Source organism: Neofelis nebulosa, chromosome X (assembly GCF_028018385.1).
Source record: "Neofelis nebulosa isolate mNeoNeb1 chromosome X, mNeoNeb1.pri, whole genome shotgun sequence".
NCBI lineage: Eukaryota > Metazoa > Chordata > Mammalia > Carnivora > Felidae > Neofelis > Neofelis nebulosa.
In genome coordinates, this window is record NC_080800.1 from 16,088,879 (window position 1) to 16,113,640 (window position 24,762).

General features: G+C 44.8%; 1 protein-coding gene across 7 annotated transcripts in view; it reads right to left on the minus strand.

Annotated features, from left to right (window-relative positions):
* The window catches only part of SH3KBP1 (SH3 domain containing kinase binding protein 1), a 334,814-nt gene that overhangs the window by 283,872 nt on the left and 26,180 nt on the right, over positions 1-24,762 (minus strand). For 6 of the 7 annotated variants that reach the window (XM_058714793.1, XM_058714795.1, XM_058714788.1 and 3 more), the window contains exon 2: positions 2-159. In XM_058714793.1, coding sequence (XP_058570776.1) covers positions 2-159 — 158 coding nt within the window. The remainder of the gene's footprint in view (position 1; positions 160-24,762) is intronic. The other variant, XM_058714791.1, reaches the window with a different exon arrangement.

A 24,762-nucleotide genomic window follows, 5' to 3' on the forward strand; every position in this document is an offset into this window, starting at 1 on the left:
CTCTTACAAAGTTGTCAGGGAACAAACCTCTCCTGCCGTTGATCTGTCCCTCCCACCAGCCTCCATCCTCCTTCCTGATGTTGGTGATGATCTCACCCACGCTGATCGTCAGCTCATCGTCGTGCTGGGCCTGGTAGTCAAACTCCACTATGGCCTCCACTGAAAGGAACAGGGACAGAAAAAAGAGCACCTTAGATCAGATCTTGGAGAAGTCTGAGGCCCACCAGCCCTGGAAGATCAGTAAAGTCTTATTAAAGGGACTTCCCCTCTACCAGTACTTAAAATAACAGGACCCCACACAGCAACCTGATTTTGGTTAACCTGAGGCCTGTCGCACAGAAACCACAAAGCGCAGGTCCGTGGTCAGGGACCGGCAGAGTGGCCTACAGTTCTCAGGGCCAGCAGGAGCTTCAGAGGGGAAACCACACAACGACAGAAGGCCAATCACATTCGCACTCCCGGAGGGAGTACAGCATCATTTCCCAAGTGCAAAGAAGGCAGATAACACACGCAGGTTTGGTCCTTAGGTGTTCCCAGCCTTGCAAAGACGAACTGTGTGATGTTAACGTCCCTGGACCTCAGGCATGCAAAATGATAATAACTCCCACCCTAAAGAAATAATGCCCATCTCTCAGCCACAAGATGTACTAAGTCAGCTGACACTGAGGGCCCTGCTGGCCAAGCCAATGTTTCTGGCTGCTTATGTCTGCAGGGTAAATCTGGAAAGACCAGACACCCTCAGGACAACTACCCTGTCAACAGAGGGCTTCTCAGGCAGCAGCACCATTTTAAAGTGTTCCCCCAATCTGTGGTGATTTTTTACATTTGGTCATAGGTGGAGGCAAGAGACGACACAGATGCGACTTGTTGATAAAGTGCAGGTGCAAAGTAGCAGAGCTAAGCAATCCCAAGCATGTTAACTCGTCCATGGATAGATTATGCAACTCGTCTATGCTTTGGGACTTGCCTCATAGCCACCTCAACCAATAAACCTCTTGTCCTTTTCCTTCTATATTTGCAGCTCAGGATGAATGAATGAATGGCAAATGAATAAATACAAGGATATTGAAAATTTGCTGAAACCCCAGGTGGTGAATCAGCAACTTAGAAATTATGGAAATAGAAGAGGAAAAGTTTTTTTTTTTTAATTTTTTTTTTCAACGTTTTTTATTTATTTTTGGGACAGAGAGAGACAGAGCATGAACGGGGGAGGGGCAGAGAGAGAGGGAGACACAGAATCGGAAACAGGCTCCAGGCTCCGAGCCATCAGCCCAGAGCCTGACGCGGGGCTCGAACTCACAGACCGCGAGATCGTGACCTGGCTGAAGTCGGACGCTTAACCGACTGCGCCACCCAGGCGCCCCGAGGAAAAGTTTTAAATGAGCTCTGTAAGAAGCACAAAAGTCAACTCAAAATGGATCACAGACCTAAATCTAACAGCCAGAAGTACCACACTTTCATAAGTAAGCACAGGATAAAACCTTAGCAATCTTGGGTTTGGCAAAGATTTCTTCAGTAGTCGACAAAAAAGCACAGATGACTGGAAACCTCAATACAATGGGGCAGGTTTCCAGGAAAAAGGTGGGTAGGTGAGTGGGCCCCCTGTCAATGGGCTTTGTGTCTCCATTAGGGATGAATTCCCAAAGTGCTTCCAGATCAGAAGACCCTGGCCAATTCACAAGCAACTCAAAGTGAAATTTCTTTGCCTGGATCATTATTTCCGTTCCAAAATTAGCTGTCATGAATCTTCCCAGGATGAAGTTGAGTTGTAAACCCCCTTCTCATCACTTGTAAACAAAAAGGAAGAGCATCAGAGCCTGAACAAAGCAACTTTTTCCGATTTTTCCTGGTTCCTGACAAGTACAAAGGCAGAAACACTCCTATTTTCTTGCATCATGCTCTGCTCCCCAGCAGTTAAAATGAGCCATCATGACAATTGGAACCAGGTCAATTAAAAACCAACTTTCCTCAGGGGCACCTGGGTGGCTCAGTCAGTTGAGCGTCCAACTTCGGCTCAGGTCATGATCTCACAGTTCGTGGGTTCAAGCCCCACATCAGGCTCTGTGCTGACAGCTCAGAGCCTGGAGCCTGCTTCAGATTCTGTGTCTCCTTCTCTCTCTGACCCTCCCCCACTCACACTTTGTCTCACCTGTTTCTCAAAAATAAATACACGTAAAAAACAAATTTTTTTTTTTAAACCAACTTTCTTCAAATGACCCAGACAGGGATCCACTAAAGCTCTGCAAATGGAACTGAGCCGGCAGTAACCAATGTTTCTGTGCCCAACATTTCTCCTGCATTATCTCATTTAATCCTCACAATATTATGATGCTCATCTTCCCAATTAAAGAACCTGAAGCTCAGCAAAGCAGTTAAGCTCATTTTTCTGAGCCAGTGCTCTCCAAAGTGGGATGCACTCACTTCAGGGATTAGTTGATATCATGAAAAAACAATCAGAAGAACAGTGATTCGTTTTATTTTAATTTTAAAAAGACAAAAATTCAACGTCCCTTATATTCCATTTGAAAAATGACACCGGTTCCTTCATCCAGCCTCTAGGTCAGGAAGCAGCCTGAGGCCACCAGGGCCCCTCAACAAGGCTGCCTGCTAGAGCCAGAGCCGGCTTGTGGCTCCGGCGGGGGGAAGGTCTGCAGAGCTGGGCAGCCTCCTGATGAAGCCTCTTCATGGCTATGACCCCTCAATAAATGGATGAAAGGCTTAAAAAGAATTGTGTGAAGAAATCAGGGGTTGTAGACAATAGTCAACATGGGAGCAAGGAAACAAGGAAACGTCACAGCTGCTGCCTTCGGCTCCTGGTGTGAGCTCTGGGCCAGCCATGTTGGGAGGTGAGTGCGAGGACAAGCCAACCAGATCTTCCAGGGACACGACTGAATTATCAGGACAATTGAGAATACAGGTTGTCTTCCACTGCTGATATGGGTGTAAATTACCTGGTTGTAGTATGGAACTATTCTGATTGCAAGATATTTAAATGTACGTACCTGAATCATGAAGACAAAGGTCTTCATTTTCCACCAATGTCCAAATTCCTATAACACTCAATCTCATGTTTTCCCAGAGTCCACTAAACCTAATAATAAATGTTTAGAAGCTTCTTTGGGGTTTTCTCAATCAACTAGTTCAATAATACATGCATACAATCTATAACTAAATATATACATGGAACCACTCGATTATTTTTTTTAATAATAGGTATTTTTTTTAACCAAGAAAAGGCCTGGAACACTGACCTATGCTCCCCAAGGCTGACCCCATTAGTGCTTGCAGACAGAAGCTCATAGTTTGTCTGAGGGGAACAGGAGATCACGGTGAGTGGAAGGGGCGGGGGCGGGAAGCAGCACATGGGACCTGGCTGGGTCCATCTAGACACTGAACTTGAACCCTGTGTACTTTGGGGAAGTCAGAACCCCATCAACTTCCAGAACACAACCTTGCTGCTTCTTTCCTAAACAGCAATTCTCACTTTATTCTGTACACGGGCCTTACCAAAATGATGCTGGAAGAGGACAAAGGAATTTGCTTCAAGATGGTTACTAGGAAGTAAACAGCTGCTGTCTGCTGTCACAAACTGACGAGAAACACATCCTGCTTTTGCTTCGGTCTCTCTCTTGTGATGAGCCCAAGGACACATCTTACTTGACGCTTACTGAAAGGCTGGGGGTTAGGAATTGGGGGCTTGGGGATAAATAAAGCTAACCGCAGGGGCGCCTGGGTGGCTCAGTCGGTTGCGCGGTTGAGCGTCTGACTGCGGCTCAGGTCATGATCTTGCAGTTTGTGAATTCGAGCCCCGTATCGGGCTTGCTGCTCTCAGCACATAGGCTGCTTTGGATTTTCTGTCTCCCTCTCTCTGTCCCTCCACTGCTCGCGCGCTCTCTCTCAAAAATAAATAAAACATTCAAAAAAATTTACAAAAAAAAAAAAAGCATAACCGCATGGCTTTTGAGTCTTCCCAATATCCTATCTGGTCTTTCCAGATTTAAACTTGTTTTAAGCTCCTAGACACTTCAGGCATCACATACACCCTGTCCGCCTTCAGCCCCAGCTGGGGAGGCCTGACTGCCTCATACCACCTTTCCGGCTCCTCCAGCCCCTAGGCCTCCCTGGACCCTGGCCTTAAGGCAGTTCCATGTGGTGGTGGCTGCACAGGTGTCTCATCCTCCCAGGGAGACTCTAAATGCCTTCTGGGTCCAGGTCACCCTCAGCTCTTAGTTCTGTTCTCTCTCCTATGAGCATCCATGACCTGTAGTAGGTGCTCAATAAAGCTGCGATACACCGACTACCCAGCTTGCGTTTTATAATGGCAGGTAGTTCTCTGCCCAACAAAGATGCTACCAAAATGCCAAGTGTCAATCACATTTTTGCAAATCAAGTCAGATTCTTCAGTGCACTAACGGAGCTTGCTATTTAAAGAATCCTGTGGTTAATTCTTTTGTAACATGAATAATCACTTCCTGCTTTACTTTTCCTGTCAAGATGAATTTTACATATCAGGTTTCTCTAAGAGGAGGAAACCTATGTATGATTTTCTTAAGCACTCATAAATCATGAGGCTATGTCTCTCCTATCCCCCTGAAAGGCTCTGTCCTGTGTCCTCTGTGAGCCATTGAAAGGTTCCGGACTTTGGCTGTCCACTACAGTCCATATCACTTGCCATATTTGGCTATCGAGTACCTGAAGTGTCACTGGTCCAAACTGAGATGTGCTGTAAAATACACAGCAGGTGGCAAAGACTTATTAGGAGAAAAGGAATGTAAAATATCTCATATTTAGATTGTACATTGAAATGATATTTTAGACATGCTGGGTTAAATAAGTACATTATTTCTTTTTACCTTGTTTCTTCTTGCCTTATGAACGTGGCTATTAGGACATTTAAAATTACACATGCAGCCTAGTATTATACTTCTGTTGGACAGAGATAATTTAGGATAATACTTGGCAGACAGGAAATCAAGACCTCACACTTCATAAACAGTCAAAATATTCACAAGAACCCATGAGAGAAAGTCTGCGTCCCCGAAACCCATTTCCTTGGCTTTAGGAAGCTGCAGGTAGGCTGCAGGAGCTATACAACATTGCCTGAGATTTTTTTTAATGGTACCTTTTGGGAAACTACCTGTAGACATGAGCACAAAATTAAAACACTAAGCTAAATACAATATATCAGAGGTATAATTAGGGCAACAGTAAACAAAATCCCATATTGAAAGACACCATAAATTACAAAACTTAAGGAAGTCTCCCTGTCAGAAAAATACCACCCTTCAGTTGCCTGCTGTGCCAACAGCCGGCCTCCACACGTTTGCCGCATCTCCGGTCGCTGCAAAAGCCAAGGCTATGGTTAACCCGTGTGCACAAATGGATAGAGCCAGGGGAGAAAAGAGGTCTGCTTCGACGCGCAAAACGTGTCAACCACCCAGATCTCTGCCTTCAAACTTGCTGGAATGTGTCCTCCCCCAAAAGATGAAATGTGTGCTTCTTAGCAGTCAGTTGGCTAAGCCAGCTGCCAAGCACCTTTTCACAGCAAACTTCTCACGGTGGCATTTCAGAGGCCCCTCTCTGCAACCTGGCCCCTCCCTGCCTCTATGCACTGAACTTCCTGTCTCCTGTCACTTAACTGTGCCACAATTTCACAGTGGCTTAGCCCAGTCAGACTACAAGCTCCATCTGGGAAGAGCCCTGGTCTTTTTCAGGATTCTACCTCCCTTGCTTAGCCTCAGGTCCAGCTCCATAAATATCTGAATAAAGCAGAAAGCATGAAGGAGAATGAAAGTTTCCCAATTAATTTCCTTTGTCTATATATACATATAGATGATGCCGCAAACCTCTCGTGCAGTTTAAGCAGTCTTAGGCTTTAAGAACTTCAGGGGCGTCTGGGTGGCGCAGTCGGTTAAGCGTCCGACTTCAGCCAGGTCACGATCTCGCGGTCCGTGAGTTCGAGCCCCGCGTCAGGCTCTGGGCTGATGGCTCGGAGCCTGGAGCCTATTTCCGATTCTGTGTCTCCCTCTCTCTGCCCCTCCCCCGTTCATGCTCTGTCTCTCTCTGTCCCAAAAATAAATAAAAAACGTTGAAAAAAAAAAAAAAAGAACTTCAGATGTACACACAGCAAAGGAAACCATCAACACAATGAAAAGGCAACCTACTGAATGGGAGAAAATATTTGCAAATCATCTATCTAATAAGTGGTTAATATCCAAAATACATAAATAATTCGTATAACCCAATAGCAAAACAAACAAACAAAAAACAAACAAAAACCACACACACGCAACCTGATTTAAAAATGAGCAGAGGATCTGAACAGACATTTTTCCAAAGAAGACATACAGATGGCCAACAGGTACATGAAAAGGTGCTCAATATCACTAATCATCAGGGATATGCAAATAAAACCACAATGAGGTATCGCCTCACACCTATCAGAATGGCTAGAATCAAAAGGACCAGCAATAACATGTGTTGGTGAGGATGTGGGGAAAAGGGAACCCTTGTGCACCTCTGATTACTACCATATGATCCAGCAGCCCCACTCTTGGGTACGTATCTGAAGAAAAAGAAAACACTTAACCGAAAATATAGCTGCACTCCTATGTTCACTGCAGCATTATTTACAATAGGCAAGACATGGAAACAACCTAAATGTCCATCAAGGACAAATGGAGACTGAAGATGTGGTATATATACTATTGAATATCACTCAGCCATAAAAAAGAATGGAATCTTGCCATTTGCAACAACATGGATGGACCTTGAGGGTATTATGCTAAGTGAAAGAAAGAGAAAGACAGAGAAAGAGAATTATCATATGATCTCACTTATATGTGGACTCCACAAAAAAAGAAAGAAAAAAAAGCACAGAGATACCGAGAACAGATTGGCAGTTGCCAGAGGTAGGTAGAGTGGGGGCCAGTGAAATGGGTGAAGGGAGTCAGAAGATACAAACTTGCAGTTATAAAATAAAGAAGGCATGAGGATGTAATGTAGAGCATGGTGACTATAGTTAATAATACTTGACTGCATATTTAAAGTCTCCAAAGGAGTAACTCTTATAAGTTCTCATCACAAGAAAAAAACTCTGTAGCTACGTGTGGTGGCAGAACGCAACTAGAACTCTTGTGATGATCATCTTGAAATATACACAAATATCAAATCATTATGTTGTACACCTGAAACTAATATGTTATATGTCAACTATACCCCAATACAAAATAAAAAGAACTGCTTCATTTGTGAATTTTGAAGAATAATTTCTTAATGTTTTGTTCTAGTCCTGATTGAAGAAAGCGTATAAAATCAAGAACTAATTTTTTTCCAAAAGACTTTACCAAAAAAGATCATCATTCCTGATCACTGGAGATAGAAAGAACACTAGTTACTATCTTGTCAAATCCTTTTCCTAATTTTATAGATGAGGAACTGAGGCCTGGAAGGTTCCACAACTGAGGCTGAGAGAGAGTGAGAGTTAAATCGTGGCAGCATCAAGACTGGGACTAAACTCTCCCACATCATGGTCCTGGTGAGACAAGAGAAGTTGTGAAGTGAAAAGGAGGAAAACCAAGACCAGCAAGATCCAGATATCCATGCCACTGGGTTTATCTTCCTTTCATATGCAGCTTAGTTCCCAGAATATCCAGGGAAAATTACACCAGTCAGGAATATACAAGAACCTGTGTTCAAATCTAATAAGAGAGAAAAGAGATCAGTGGTTGCCTAGGCCAGGGAGTGAATGCAGAAGAATACAAGAGATGATACTGGGATGATGGAAATGTACTAAAATTAAGTTGTGGTGAGGGTTTCACAATGCTGTAAATTTACTAAAATCATCGCACTGTACACTTAAAATGGTAGAATTTTATATCTCAATATAGCTATTTAAATTTTTTTATAAACGTATTTACTGAGAGAGGGAGAGAGGGAGTGTGTGTGTGCACAAACAAGGGAGAGGGGCAGAGGAAGAGGGAGAGAGAGAATCCCAAGCAGACTCCATGCTCAGCAAGGAGCCCACCACAGGGCTTGATCTCAAGACTGAGATCATGACCTGAACCAAAATCAAGAGTCAGATACTTAACCCACTGAGCCCCTCAGACACCCACCTCAATATAGCTTTTAAAAATAAAAAGACCATGTGATGTATATTCTGGAATGTATGATCGTAGATATCACTCATTGAAGTGGTTGACTGCCTTTGTGCCCCAGGGAGAGACCAATCCCCATGCAGAGAGGGGAATCCATTTGAGGGACCCCCCCCCCCCCAATGAGATACAGTCGGATGGGACTTGCCACCTCTGACAGCACAGGACTCAACTGTGGCTACCAACAGCCAATGGACATGACAAAGACTGGATGTGGCTGGAGCAGATCCCCCAGCAGGGCTCCCAAAAGAGGCAGGGATCTCCGGGGCTCCCTGGTTGCCATCTTTTCTCAACCTGATCTTCCAGCTTTTCCTTCCATCCTATAAACCAGCCAGCAGCCCTCCAGTAAATCCTCCTCGGTCTTTGGTCGAGGGTGAGTTGGTTTCTGTTGCTTGCCACCAGAGAACCCTAACAGATACACTTGTACATCAATGTTTTGAACAGACTCTTCCCTACACAAGGCCCGGTTCTCAGCATCCCATGCTCACCTGGTAGTGCCACGGCTGAAGGTGTAGGTCTAAACTTCCTAGGTTGGGGCCACTGGCACTGAGAGGACCTCCAAGTCCAACCAAGTTGAGCTCCACACCAGCACACTTTCCTTTCGCATCTTCACGGACACACCACTAAGGAGACCATTCAAGGCCCAAAAAGGGGTCATTCCTAAGGACTGAAACTGTTAGAACCTGAACATGAGCTTCCCCAAGGAAGACAGGTACAGAACACAGACTCCAGAGAACAAAGAGCTACTGGGCCTAAGCTCTCTCCCCGGGCACCATGTGCCAGAGGGGCTGCCTGCAGGGTTAAACGATGTCTGTAGCGGCCTAGCAACAGCTCCCAGAACTGGGCATGTGCATGGAAGGGAAAAGAGAACAACCAAGAGAGAAGAGAAAGAAGCAACCAGCTGTGAGAGAGGAAAGAAGGCCCACCACTGACTGCCTCCCATGGCACTCGGGACGCTCTTGTCACACTGCTCGCTGGGCCAGCCTCCCAGCCCATCTCTCGACCCGTGCTGCCTGTACCCAAGCATCTTCACGGTGGACGTGAGCTGTGGGAGAAAGAACACAGGACTTAAAGCCTGGTAGGACTGGCAGTGAGTTCTGACACAGACATTCACTAGCTGTGTCACAGGGGCCACACACCTTGCTTGAGTTCATTTGCTCTGTACTTCAAATCGGAAGATGATTACCCAGTGGGTTGTTGCAAAGATGAGGGACGATGCTTGTAAACTCCTGTACACAGAAGCCGCTCTATAAATGACAGCCATGAGCCTTACAGGCCTGTGTGGTGCTGTGCCACAAAGGTTTCCCCATGCGTGTCCTCTCTGCCTGGCCCCTGGAATGCGAACCCTTAGAGGGCAGATCCAAGCATCTCTTCCCCCTCACCTGGTGTCTGGCACATAGTAGGTGCTCAATTATTGTTGGCGATCGAATGCATGTCCTGAGAAAGTGTTACCCCAAACCATAGCTTATTGTAACTCAGCACAGTGAAACGCAGTCACAGATGAGACTTGTGTCACTTGTGTGACTTGAAGGCTAGAGGAAGCCAAAACCAGCATGGCCAGTCAGTCACAAAATACGCTCTGGCCCACGGGTCCAACCTTCCCAAGTGCTACAGTGATCAGCCTCCACTCCATTCCCACCTCTGCCACGACCACCACCCCTGACAGCAGAGGGGCCCTGGAGGAGAGATGAGAATGGGAGGTAGGGAGTGGCTGGGTCGCCAGCTCCCTCAACCAGAAGTGCTTCACAAAGCTGGGGGGGGGGGTGGAGTCCCTCACAGCCTGTGTTTTGAAGCCTTGGCCTCAATAGACCTCACGCAAGGAGCCAGAAACAATGAGTTCTTAAACACTTCCCGACCGAAATTAACCCCTGCAAACCTAATGCACAGCTCTTCTAAGAATGTGCTTTAGATACACTGGACAAGAATAACTTGGCCAGAAAAAGAAATAAATAAAAAAGAAGTAAAATAAAAAAGAAAGCACAGAGAAAGTATGCAGATGAACCTGCAGGTTAAAAAAAAAAAACTAGCAAAGAATCAAGACAATTGATTACAGATGATAAACCTGTAGAGCGAATGGTTCTATGCAGCACAGAGGAGAAAATAAACTGCACCTTAGAAAACCGGTTTAATAAGAAGACATTTAAGTCAAAAACAGTTTAGCCACTTAAACATAACCTTTTTTTCAGCAGAAGAAAGCAAGCACATGGATGTTGCTTTACATAAATATTTGACACTTTTAAGTAACAAGATAGCTTAATTTTCTTTATATAATGACAGTCTATTCTCAGATTCAAAGGAGAGACCTAAAGGCAGGTGCCTAATTAGAAGGCGATCCCCTATTTTTCTCAGAGGATCCAAAAGGTTTGGGGCCAACCAAATTTTAAAAGGAAGAAGAGGGGGCACCTGGGTGGCTCAGTAGGTTAAACGTCTGACTCTTAATCTCAGCTCAGGTCATGATCTCACAGTTCATGACTTCCAGCCCCTCATGGGGCTCTGTGCTGAGGGAACTGAGCCTGCTTGGGATTCTCTCTCTCTCCCTCACCTGCTTGTGCTCTCCCTCTCAAAATAAATAAATATACTTCAAAAATAAAAGGAAGAAGAAATAGTCAAGTGTCTGCTTATACTATATACTAATTTAATTTTAAATTAGTATATGATATAGAGATTGTACAAAATAAGTAGAAAACATTGCTTTTCCCCTGACAGCCACCCATGTCATGAGCCAGTTTTATTCCACAGATGTTGCATGGATGATTGAAACACATTTAGTTATGGATAAGGCATCGAAAATGCTTGCTTAGGGGCGCCTGGGTAGCTCAGTTGGTTAAGCACCCAACTCTTGGTTTCAGCTCAGGTCATGATCTCATAGTTGGTGAGCTGGAGCCCCGCATTGGGCTCCATACTGACAGTGTGGAGCCTGCTTGGCATTCTCTGTCTCCCTCTCTCTCTCTGCCTCTCCCCCACTTGCACTGCCCCCATCTCTCTCAAAATAAATAAACTTTTTTAAAAAATCTTTGCTTAAACTTCTTTATTAAAAATCAATTCAGGGGGCACTTCGGTATCTCACTTGGTTAAGCATCTGACTCTTGATTTCAGCTCAGGTCATGATCCCATGGTTTGTTGAATTCAAGCCCCCCTGCCCCCACACTGGGCTCTGCTCTGGCAGTGAGGAGCCTGCTTGGGATCCTCCCTCTCTCTCTCTCTCTCTCTCTCTCTGCACCTTCCTTGCTCTCTCTGGCTCAATCTCTCTCTCTCTCTCTCTCTCTCTCTCAAATAAATAAATAAATTTAAAAAAATTAATTCATAGAGGGGTGCCTGGGTGGCTCAGTCGGTTAAGCATCCAACTTCGGCTCAAGTCATGATCTCGCAGTCCGTGAGTTCGAGCCCCGCATCAGGCTCTATGCTTACAGCTTGGAGCCTGCAGCCTGCTTCGGATTCTGTGTCTCCCTCTCTCTGCTCCTCCCCTGCTCAGACTCTGTCTCTCTCTCAAAAATAAAGAAAACATTTTAAAAACTTTTTAATTAATTCATAGAGCCCTATAGTACAAGATGCTTTGTAAGGACTGCAAGAGAATACAGCCCTGGCTTTTCTCAAGGGCAGTATGGGGGTTGCTGGGGAACTGGCTTTAGAAGTGGCCATGCTACCTGAAAGAAGAAAGCCACAAGGCTTTCTGCTGACTTCGGGGCAGCTATGTGGAATGAGGTGTAAGAGGCAAGAGGAGAGGGGAAGCAGGTCAAAAGGAGGGAGGTGAAGAATGATTCCACAGGAAAAAAGCGGTCAGTCTGCCCAGGGCAAGGCCTGAGTCACTGCATGGCTTTCTGTTCCTAAGAAATGCACGGCCTGGTAAGGGAGAAAGTAGACAAAGGTGACAGGAAACCACAGGAAACCTTTGCTGCCACCCCCAGCATATTCCATGTCCCTCTTCAGGCTTCACTTACACCCCCAGGTGTAATGGTCCCTCTAAAGTGTAAGCCCCCAGAAGGCAGAAGGAAGTGTAACACAAGCATGTGGGCCTCCTAAAAGAAAAGTCACATTGCCCAACGCTTCCTCCCTCAAGTGCTGAGCTGACCGTTTGGCCCCATCGGGCGCTCAAGCGGTGCTGGTTGCCGAGTGGAGGGAAACCTGCAAGGATGATTTTTTGACAAGAAGCTGAAAATCCAAGAAGACGGGGTCCGAGACAAACGCACACAGGGCTGAAAGGGCAACATAAGGGCACAGAGACAGCTCTTCGAAGCGGTCTGGAATTTCAAACTGTTAGAAGCGTAACTCCTCTGCGCTCCCCAGCATGCAATCTGGAGATGATACCTGCAGCACCACACTGTGGACGTCATGAGTGACCGTGCACTTGACGGTTTCATTGTGTTTCATGTATGACACGATAGAGCAATCACGAGTCTGCCAACATTATAACTACCAGTGGCTTGCAACTCTTTTCAGCTGGCACTTTTAGCAGCTGAAGAACAATTTGAGATAATAGTTGGTAGTCAAGTATCTACTTCAAGACCATTTCCTTAATCAACTGCATTGTAAATACTTTGTCACAGTATCAGAAAACCACTTAGTAAGTATGTGCCCACAGAGATTAACACGAAACAGAAGTTTAAAACCAACAGGTTTTTTTCCCTTGGAGATTACAATTTAAAGTTGGACAAACAGGGGCGCCTGGGTGGCGCAGTCGGTTAAGCGTCCGACTTCAGCCAGGTCACGATCTCGCGGTCTGTGAGTTCGAGCCCCGCGTCAGGCTCTGGGCTGATGGCTCGGAGCCTGGAGCCTGTTTCCGGTTCTGTGTCTCCCTCTCTCTCTGCCCCTCCCCCGTTCATGCTATGTCTCTCTCTGTCCCAAAAATAAATAAAAAACGTTGAAAAAAAAAAATTTAAATAAAGTTGGACAAACAGAATAATACATAAATAAACTGGACTGGGCTTTAAAATTTTGAAACATTTTCCAAAACCGAAACATGAGGTTAATAAAAATAAATAAAGCTAAAAGGATCAACACCCCACATCAAAACACTTCTAGAAGGATGATCCAAGAAGAGCAATATGTAATTTTTTTCAGAAATAATTGCATTTAGTTTCCAAATACCATTTTTAACTAAAAAAAAAAAAAAAAAAAACCCAGGCAGCCTCGTAAAAATGACCGATTCCAAGTCTGGGGCAGGAAAGGGAACAAGCCTGAAACATCTTGTCAAAAACAAGAAATAACTTGTCAAAGCAAGGTAGCCATCAAAGACTAATAGAGTCACGTCAAAAGAATACAGAAGTGAATGAGAAAAGGCCCCTACTGGCCACAAATGGGACAAGAATCAGTAAGAATAACTGCCATGGGGATGCCTGGGTGGCTCAGTCATTTGAGTGTCCAACTCTTCATTTTGTCTCAGGTCATGATCTCACAGTGTAAGATGGGGCTCTCAAGGAGGGGGGGCTCTCTCTCTCAAAATAAATAAACATTTTTTAAAAAAGGAATAACTGCAATGGATTGAAACACATGAAACAGGTTTGATGTCTCAAATCGATGTATGTTGGGGCACCTGGGTGGCTCAGTTGGTTGAGCATCCGACTTTGGCTCAGGTCATGATCTCACAGTTCATGAGTTCAAGCCCCACGTCGGGCTCGGTGCTGACAGCTCAGAGCCTGGAGCCTGCTTCGGATTCTGTGTCTCCCTCGCTCTCTGCCTCTCCCAAGCTCATTCTCTCATTCTCTCTCTCTCTCTCTCTCTCTCTCTCTCTCTCTCTCAAAAATAAATAAATATTAAAAAACTGATATATGTTATATGATCTATGTTTCATAGCGATTTTTTAGAAAATCACTGATAACTTTTATAGAATGCTAGGGAACAAACTCACTTTTCTGAGAACTGGTAAATTAAGGGAAAGAATCAAACATTTGTCTGCCTTTCCCTTATGAATTTAGTATAACCAAATAGTTGATGAGAAATTTCTCATTATAGGAGTATTCTGGCTAACAAAGGAAGAAGGATTGAGGCAATCAACATTTTGTAACCTTTAATGTAATCCAGCACCTGGGCAATGGTCACTAAGTCCTGCTAACATTACAAAGAAACACAACCAGGCTTCAAGAGCCTCGTGACAGAAAGATGTGCCACCTTTGCAAAGCAAGCCTCTGGATTTGCTGCCGGTTTTCAGAGAATCCAAGGGGTCCAGGAATATGGTAAATGGCACACTAAGGTACAGTCAACAAAATCCAGAGACTCTGGAAAATTCTACAAGCAAATGACAGCTTCTTCAACAAGGGAAGGGAAGGGAAGGGGAAGGGAGGGGAGGGAAGAGGGGGAGGGGAAGGGGAGGGGAGGGGGAAGGGGGGAAGGGGGAAGGGGGAAGGGGAAGGGAGAGGGAAGGGGAGGGGAGGGGGAAGGGGAAGGGAGAGGGAAGGGGAGGGGAGGGGAGGAGAGGGGGAAGGGGAAGGGAGAGGGAAGGGGAGGGGAGGGGAGGAGAGGGGGAAGGGGAAGGGAGAGGGAAGGGGAGGGGAGGGGAGGGGGGAGGGGAGGGGGAAGAAGAGGGAGAGGTAAGGGGTACGGAAGAGAAGGGGAGGGGGAAGGGGAAGGGGGAGGGAAGGGGGAGGGAAGGGAAGGGAAGGGAAGGGAAGGGAAGGGAAGGGAAGGGAAGGGAAGGGAAGGGAAGGGAAAAGAGATGAGGGAACCTAGATTAAAAGAGATTCAGGGACAACCAACCAATCACAAAGTATGGACCTTTCAAATCCAGATTCAAACAAATGCCTTTTTAAGTATTTTAACTATGTGTCATTGAATATTTAAACTGGAAGTCTGGTGATAAGGACACATTGTTACTTGTTGTAGGTGTAAAAATGATATTGTGATTATGGTTTTGAAAAGAGTCCTTATCTTTAAGAAATACATGCTGAAACACATCCGGATTGTTAAAATGCTCTAAATGTGCAAGAAGAACAATGTTCTACATTGAACCTAAGAGATGAAGACAAAAATCTCAATGCTGGCGTAACTTGCCCTGGTGTAACTGGGAGTTTCATAAGTGATTCAGCTCACCATGGTATGCACAACAATGCACCTGAAAAGGAAGATGGGGTTTGTAAAGGCAACAAGATATTAGAAGTGTGTGTATGTGTATGTGTGCATGTGTATGTGTTTCAATACCTGCATTTGTTAAGGGCATGAGGTATCTACAAATATTTTTTTAATGTAGTTTATTTTTTTAAGTGTATTTATTTTCGAGAGAGCTCGAGTGAGCACAAGTGGGGGAGGGGCAGAGAGATGGAGAGAGAGAGAGTCCCAAGCAAGTTCCACACTGTCAGCACAGACCCTATTCAGGGCTTGATCTCACATAAACTGTGAGATCTGACCTGAGCCAAAGTAGGATGGTTAACTGACTGAGCCACCCAGGTGCCTCTATAAATATTTATTTTTTATTTTTTTTAATGTTTATTTGTTATTACTGAGAGACAGAGAGAGACAGAGCATGAGCAGGGAAGGGGCAGAGAGAAAGGGAGACACAGAGTCCGAAGCAGGTTCCAGGCTCTGAGCTGTCAGCACAGAGCCCTACATGGGGCTCGACCTTGCGAACCACGAGATCATGACCTGAGCTGAAGTCGGACGCTCAACCGACTGAGCCATCCAGGTGCCCCTACAAATATTTTTAAATAAGGAATTGATCCAAAACTATTTTGCCTTTTTCGTGCTACAGTTTAATTCTTTGTAAATAATTCTAAAGTATATGTCAAGTAACCAAAATTGTGATTACCTTCCTACAAGACATGCATTTTAAAAGAAACCCTGAGGCAACTGGGACTTAAACTATACTTACTTTACATGTTGTACAATGCTTAATCTTAATTCCTTTGTCAAAATATACTTTTAGCTACTACTTAAAAAACCATAATAAGCAACAAGAACCATCAGAAGTGTGTTCTATATCACATGACTACAAGCGTGGACCTTGAAACAAAACAGCAAGGCCACCTCTGGGAATATTCTGAATTTAGATTTTGGTGGTGGTGGCAGTGGTGGTGGTGTGTGTGTGAAGAGTGAGGGTATAACTATTTTTAACTGTCACGTTTTATCTTTTCTTCAGCTTTGAGATATACTTGACATATAACATTGTGAAAATCTAAGATAACGTAATGATTTGATACACTTATATATTACAATACGATGTCCACAATAAAGTTGGTTAACACATCCTTCCCTTTATACATAATTACCATTTTGGGGTGTGTGTGTGTGTGTGTGTGTGTGTGTGTGTGTGTGTGGTAGTGGTGAGAACATTTAAGATCTACTCTCTCAGCAACTTTCGAGTATTCAATACAATATGTGCTAACAACAGTCACCCATATGCCCTAAAACTTCTTTATCTTATTACTGGAAATATATACTCTTTGACCAACAACTCCCATTTCCCCCACCCCAAGCCCAAACCCTGACAACCACCATTCTACTCTCTGTTTCCATGATTTTTAGATCTTAGGCTCTTTTAGATTTCACAAAGTGAGATCATACAGTATTTGTCTCTGTCTGACTTACCTCACTTAGCATAATGCCCTCAAGATTTATCCATGTTGTCACAAAAGGCAGGATTTCCTTATTTTTATGGCCAAGTAATATTCCACTGTATAAACATACCATATTTTCTTCATTCACAGATGGACACATAAGTCATTTTCATGTCTTGACTATTATGAATAACGCTGCAAGGAACAAGGGAATGCACGTATCTCTCGGAGCTAATGACTTCATTTCCTTTAGATAAATACCCAGAAGTGTGATTGCTAGATCATATGATAATTCTATTTTTACGTTTTTGAGGAAATTCCATACTGTTTTCCATAGTAATTATACCAATTTACATCCTGATTTGGGGTTTCTTGAAATATATTATATATAAAGAAGAATGCTGTTTTGGTTGTTAAGGTATAAAAGTGATATCGTGATTACGGTTATAAAGAGTCCTCATCTTTGGAGCACCTGGGTGGCTCAGTCGGTAAAGCATCCGACTCTTGATTTCGGCTCAGGTCATGATCTCCCCCCTTTCAAAGTAAATAAATAAACAAACATTTAAGGGGTGGCTGGGTGGCTCGGTCAGTTAGGCATCTGACTCTTGGTTTCGGCTCAGGTCATAATCTTGTGGTTTGTGGGTGTGAGTCCTGTGTCAGGCTCTGTGCTGAGGGCACAGAGCCTGCTTGGGATTCTCTCTCTCCCTCTCTCTCTCTGCCCCTCCCCTGCTCTTAATTTAAATAAACATTAAAAAAGAGTCCTCATCTTTGAGAACTGTGTGCTAAAACATGACAGAAATGCGGCAGGCCGTCTGCCTGGCCCTCGGCATCCCGCTCTCTGAGAGCTGGCCCCTCATTTGGTGGGGGTAAGCCTCAACAGGCACTTCAGCCTGCACGTCACTGGGACTCCACCCTCGCTGCTCAGCAGCCAGCCCTGGCGTCACCCAGACCTACTGAATCTGAAGCTGCGGTGTCACAAGATCCCTGGGGGACTGACACACTCAGTGGCATTGGAGAAGTGCTGCTCTATACCACATGACTTCCTCACCCAGGTGTCACAATCACCTGTGCAGCATCCTCCGGCCTCTCTCCTCCCAGGCTGGCCCGCATCAGAATGGGGGCAGTCATGTCTAAGTTGAAGATGGTCTCCCAGTGACTTTACCTCCACCACTCTCCTAAACTCCTTTTTAGGAAGGAGGAAAAGTCTGCATTGAACATCAGGGTCAGATGCTTACAGACCCCAGGACTGAGGATTTCTGAGGCACCTTTCAGGGCTGGGTCTGCAGAAGAACCACTAAGAAGGCAGCAGCAAGCAGGTACACAAGGGGGCAAGGCACTTCATTCTCACTTCAGATGAAATAAACAAATCCAGACACTCAACCAGTCCCTCTACGTGAAAGGAGATGCAATTCCTTGTCCTCGTCACAGATCTACCCACACTGGATTGCTGTGTCCCCCCCCACCCAGAGTGAAGGCCACAAGAGGCAGAGAGTACCTGCCATGTTTGCCCCTGTTCGCCCAGCGCTGGCATGATGTCCGGCCTAGAGTAGGAATGGATTAAATACTTGCTGAACGAAAATACTCTTGACTTCTAGATGCCAGGTGCCTTTACACCTTTACGCTCATCACATCGTTTAAGTGTAACAACCCTCTGGGGTAGATTAGATTTTCCAAGATGGCCACATGACCTCTCCCACCCTCATGCTCTTCCAGAATGCGATCCCAGCCATCAGCGGGGGTAGATCTAATCTCCCTCCCTGGGCCTGTGAATTTGGGCAGGCATGTGAGCACTCGGACCAAGAGAGTGCTGGGAAGCGATGCTGTGTGACTTCCGAGGCTTGGTGACAAAAGGCTAATATGCAGTTTCCAATCCACTTGCTGGATACTCTGAGGACTGCCACGCTGTGAGGAGACGAAGTCACACTGAGGGCCCACATAGGCACTCCAGGTGGCCACTGCTATTGGCGAGGTATGAAGAATGTGGTTTCCAGAGAGAGAAGATAACCTGTCTGAGGGCGAGGAGCTGATATCCCAGCTGCCAGCCACTCTGGATTCACAGCCTATCTTATTGCCTCTGCTCTTGCTCATATTTTTTTAATCAATGAAGATGTTCTGAGTCATAAGCTCCAGATACCGCGGCTATACCAAGAAAAACGTGAAGATACCAAAATGCATACGTGAACACGTGTAGTATCTCAAATATGGAACCAAGCCAAATTAGGCCAGCCTGCCCCTATAAATTCTTAGCTGACATTGTTTCAGACAGAATGGATCTTTGGTCTGCCAAGTATTTATTGAGACTCTGGGGGAACAGAGGCACTGGCCTAGACAACAGGAATGTGAGTTAGGGGCCCATTGTAGGAGAGGAGTCAGGAAAAGATGAAAAGAGAAGGAAGGACATTTCTTTCTCTGACATTAGATGAAAAGGGGATAAAAAGAAATTATAAGTGTTCTAATAGCAACAAAAGACATAAAGATGAGGGTACACAGGGGAATTGATGTCTTCTCTTAGACAGGAATCAGTAGCATCTGTTGGTAAGGGGCAGATGAGAGAAGAGAATCTGAGAAGCTTAAGAAAACAGTCTAGAGGCACCTGGGTGGCTCAGTCAGTTAAGCATGCGACTTAGGCTCAGCTCATGATCTCACAGCTCGTGAGTTCAAGCCCTGTGTCGGGCTCAGCGCTGACAGCTCGGAGCCTGGAGCCTGCTTCAGATTCTGTGTCTCCCTCTCTCTCTGCCCCTCCCCCATTCATGCTCCCCCATTCATGTTTTTAAGTAAACATTAAAAAAAAAATTTTTTTAAGAAAACAGTTTAAGCTGAGTGCAAAATGCACTATGGGTGCCCCAAAGCTGTGCCCAGGTAGGAGAAAACAGATTCAGAGCTGAGCTCAGTCACCTCCAGTAACTGATCCAGGGAGAGTGGGGGAGCTCAGTGTCTGCCAGGTGCCAAGCAGGATACAGACTGGGAGGGGGTGGTCACAGAGTCAGGGAGATGGTGGCAGGTGGAAAGGAAAGGGTAAGATGGCTGACCAACTGCACAGGGCTGAGGATCTATAAGGTGGAAGCACACTCTGCAAAGAATGTATAAAGGGCACTTTGTAGACCCAGACAAAATGGTGGAAAGTACAGGAGCTCTAAAGGAAAGGAAGAAACCAAGAAGTTGCCAAGGATTGGGGGTGGGGGGTGGTCTCCTTCTTCTTCCCCCCGCCTCCCACCGCACCACCCCAACATCTCTCATCTACACAACACTCCTTTCCAAAATTCCCTTCTCAAAAGACTCTCCAGAACACTGTCACCACGGAATGGGAGATTATCTATCCATACAAGTCTCCCAGCATTAGCAGCCTTCAGAGGATCTCAAGGTTAAACCTCTGCTGGAAATGACAGCTATTTCCCCAAACACACCTAGAACTAGCACTACAGGAAACAATTAAGCTGGATTTACTACTCCATGAGGGGAGTGTACCTCAATGAATGCTAACATACCCTTGAGGTCAATGGGTCTGGAATCAATATGTATTATGTACTTGAACATTGCCTTTGAAAGACAGCACAAGTTCGAGGAAAGTTCCCATTCTTGGTCCTAGAACTCAAAGGCCACCACAATCTGGCACAAGTTTGACATTGCCAAACTCACTTGCATTTAAACCCAGCCCCCAGCCCCAATTCCAGCTGGACAGTCCTGGTCCCCATTACCCTACACAATCTCCCCCAGAGGGCACATGGATGTTCTCATCCATGAAATCTGGTTCCTTATTACTTATATTACAAAATGCTTTCCATCTTCACAGCTTGAGGTCAACTTCAAACTCCATCTTGGGCCATTCCCGCATCCCACGACATTCCCAGTTTTACTGACTTCAGCATTAACTGAACAAATCACTTCTAATTATCATACACTGCCTTGTAACATCTTTTGAATTACTGTCTTAAACTGGGAGTTGGCAAACTTTTTATCAACTTTTTTTTCTCCAGATAGCAAATATTTTAGGCTTTGTGAGCCATACAAACTGTTGCAACTACTCAACTCTGGTGTTCTAGTGAGAAAGTAGACATGGACAATAAAAAAATGAGTGAGCATGGGAACGCAAGCTGGTGCAGCCACTCTGGAAAACAGTATGGAGGTTCCTCAAAAAACTAAAAATAGAACTACCCTACGACCCAGCAATTGCACTACTACATATTTATCCAAGGGATACAGGTGTGCTGTTTCGAAGGGGCACATGCACCCCCATGTTTATAGCAGCACTATCCACAATAGGCAAAGTATGGAAAGAGCCCAAATGTCCATCGATGGATGAATGGATAAGGAAAATGTGGTATATATATTCAACGGAGTATTACTCGGCAATCAAAAAGAATGAAATCCTGCCATTTGCAACTACGTGGATGGAACTAAAGGGTATCATGCTAAGCGAAATGAGTCAGTCAGACAAAGACAACAATCATATGACTTCACTCATATGAGGACTTTAATATACAAAACAGATGAACATAAGGGAAGGGAAGCAAAAATCATATAAAAACAGGGAAGGGGAGAAAACATAAGAGACTCTTAAATATGGAAAACAAACAGAGGGTTACTGGAGGGGGTGTGGGAGGAGGGACGGGCTAAACGGGTAAGGGGCACTAAGGAATCTACTCCTGAAATCATTGTTGCACTATATGCTAACTAATTTGGATGTAAATTTTAAGAAATAAAATTTAAAAAATAAAAATAAATACATAAATAAATAATAACATAAAAAATGAATGAGCATGGCTGTGTTCTAATAAAACTTTGTTTACAAATCTAATCAGCAGTCCAGATTTGATCTATCGGCCAGAGTTTACCAATCTCCATCTTAGAATGTTGTTTTTAACTCTTATTATCTCTTAAATTATGTTTTGTCACTCTAAAACAGATTTAAGTTCCTTAAAAGAAGGAACCAGGTATATATTTTCATTTACTTTTAGCCTCTATCTGGCACAGTGATGCACATACAAAGAATATATACATTTTTGAATAATCATTTGAGTATATATTGAATGATGTGCCACATATCACAATTTTTTTGTTAAGTACACTGATGGTGCAAACATGAATTTCTAACTAGGAGTAACTTAACTGAGCTGTGTGCTGTAAGGTATTTTTTTTTTAACCTTCCTGGTCTGCTCTTTTATCAGATATTCTTCTTCCGATCATTTCCACAGATAGCCTAATCCATTCATCCGACCAGCCACTTAACAGACTAGCACATTCCACAAGCTGGTTCACATCAGTAGGACTTAGGCTCTCTGCAGACAGAAATGCTCACTTCAGTATTCCGTTCTGCCCACCCCCGCCCACCCCCACCCCCCATCATATCACGGAATCATGGGAAGAGAAAGGTTGGCACAGGCAAAAGGGGAGCTTTCGGAAAACAGAGAGGAAATCAATCACTGCCGCTCCTCACAGAAGCAAACATGAAACAATTACCCGTAACCAAAATAAAATTAACTTCACAGTGGGTTAGTGACAGTTCCTGTCAGATGCTTCTAGCTCACTTCTAAATCGACAACTGCAACAGAGAGAAAAGAAAGCAGACATTTTCTGAAGAATTTCAAATATGCAATAAACTACGTCGCCCCCAAAACCCTGCTTCTGAATGTGTTAAAGTTGATCCTCTATAAGGAGCTAAAAAGTAGTATTGTGTTCTTTCAGAATAACATGACAAATAGGTCACAGAAAGCCTGAGACTTTACTTCTTGCCAGTAGTGACCTTTGATGCCGATAAAGTCCCACTTCCTTTTATCACCTCCAATAAAGGCAAGAGCAGCTAAGTGCAGGCAGCGTGGGCAACGCAGGTCCTTGTCCCCCAAGTGACCCCCGTGCACGCTTAGAGATTCAAACAGCTGTAAGGTCCGTTAGGAAAACAGACGCTTCCACCCTCCCCCAAACTTCCCCTCCCCAGCAACAACTACTTTTACCTCCTTTAGTTGATCTGGTATTTGCTTCCAAGTCTAAATAAGATGCCATCGTGGCTATATGCCTCACTATCTTCATTCTCAGCTATTATGTGCCTCGTTCCCACCCGGAAGCTGGGGTCTGCTCTCCCAGCTCACCTGGGGACACACCTCCCACCCTCCCCGGCCCCCTAGTGGGGTGGGTTATCATTCTGGTTGGCTCAGTGTTCACTGCCTTTAAAGGCTGAATTCTTTCCCCCCAAAATTCTTATGTCCCAAACCCCAGCATGTCAGAATGTGACCTTATTTGGAAATAGGGTCATTGCAGACGTAATTAGTTAAGATGAAGTCTTTAGGGTAGGCCTAATCCAGTATGACTGGTATGCTTACAAGAAGGAGAAACTAGGACACACAGACACCCATGGAGTGAAGTGGGTGTGAAGAGACAGAGAAAAGACAGCCATCGATAAGACAAAGAGAAAGGCCTGGAACACATCTTTTCCTGCAGAACTGCAAGAGAACACACGTCTGGGGGCGCCTGGGTGGCACAGTCGGTTAAGCGTCCGACTTCAGCCAGGTCACGATCTCGCGGTCCGTGAGTTCGAGCCCCGCGTCAGGCTCTGGGCTGACGGCTCGGAGCCTGGAGCCTGTTTCCGATTCTGTGTCTCCCTCTCTCTCTGCCGCTCCCCCGTTCATGCTCTGTCTCTCTCTGTCCCAAAAATAAATAAAAAACGTTGAAAAAAAAAATTAAAAAAACAAAAAAGAGAACACACGTCTGGTGTTTAAGCTCCCCGCTCTGTGGCACCTTGTTCGGGCAGCCCCAGCAGACTAATACAGATGATTACATCATTAGGAAGACACAGACATTACTGAAAGCCTAGCCACACGGTACCATATTTCTTTTTGAAACGACCTCCCCCCCAGGAGCGAATACTAGTCTTCTCTGTTCCTTTGCTTAGTTTTCATTTTCTTACTGAAACCTTCATTAAAAAACTGATTCAACTCCAAACTCTTCCTCTCTTCATCCACGTGGCAAGGTGGGTTCCAGCCTTGATACAAACTCAAGAGACCACACTATCCAGAAGCATGAGGAGTGACTGAAGCTTTGGGAGCAGAGGAGACATACAGCCATAAATGGGGGCTAGGGCACCTGCACCAGAAGGGAGACCCAGGCAGAGGCTACAGGTGGCAAGGAAGCAAGGAGGCAGATGAAAACCAGAGCTGACGCAGGGAATCTCTAGAAGCAGGGTGTTTGACTCAGAGACATTCCTGGGATTAGAAAAAAAAAAAATATCTGCATAGACAAATGGAATTCTAGGAAATGGGAGTTAAAATGTCCCTATTCGAAGATAAAATGACACCTTTCCTCCCCACCAATACCAAACTTCCCAAATTCTACCTTTGTAACTGGAGTAAATTTCTTTAAAAAAATAATAAAGGAGGCATGCCTTCTAGATTATCTCAATCAAAAAAAAAAAGGCCAGAAAAAATAAGTCCGAGAATTATTGAGCTAAAAGAAACTTATATAGTCCAGACTGCGCTTCAAAAAAAATCTGTGAGGATACAGACTTTAGTCCACAGCTTTTCTCAGTCAGCATCCAAAGTTCTCAATGATTCTTATGTAGTCTATCATCATATTCCATACAGATTATGGCTGTTCCCAAGAACTCATGCATAAAACAAAAATACATGAATAACGAGGATCAGGAAAAAAATACAGGTAAAAGATCAAGAGCCAGGGAAAGTTAAGACATCAGTGTGTACAGTATATGTCTACCATATAGAGACTTATTGCTTAGTAGAGGCAATTTGCCTTTTAGTTTCCTGACAACCAAACCAAAAAGGGAAACATGATCTTACATTGTTTGCAGGAGCAGACAGGGTGGGGCGAGGGCAGGGGGGCAGCCCACAAAAGAAGAAAAACTAACTGGCAGAAAGAACTTTGCATGTGGGGCTTCATATAGCACTGTTTTCAAGCCGAGGGCAAACCAGGTCAGAGCGAGTTTTCTCTTCAGAAAAAAAAAGGGGGGGGGGCATCTGGGTGGCTCAGTGGGTTAAACGTCCGACTCTTGCTTTCGGCTCAGGTCATAATCTCATGGTTCGTGGGATCGAGCCCCACATCAGGTTCCACGCTAACAGTGCACAGCCTGTTTGGGATTCTCTCTCTCCCCCTTTCTCTGTCCCTCCCCGACTCACACTCGC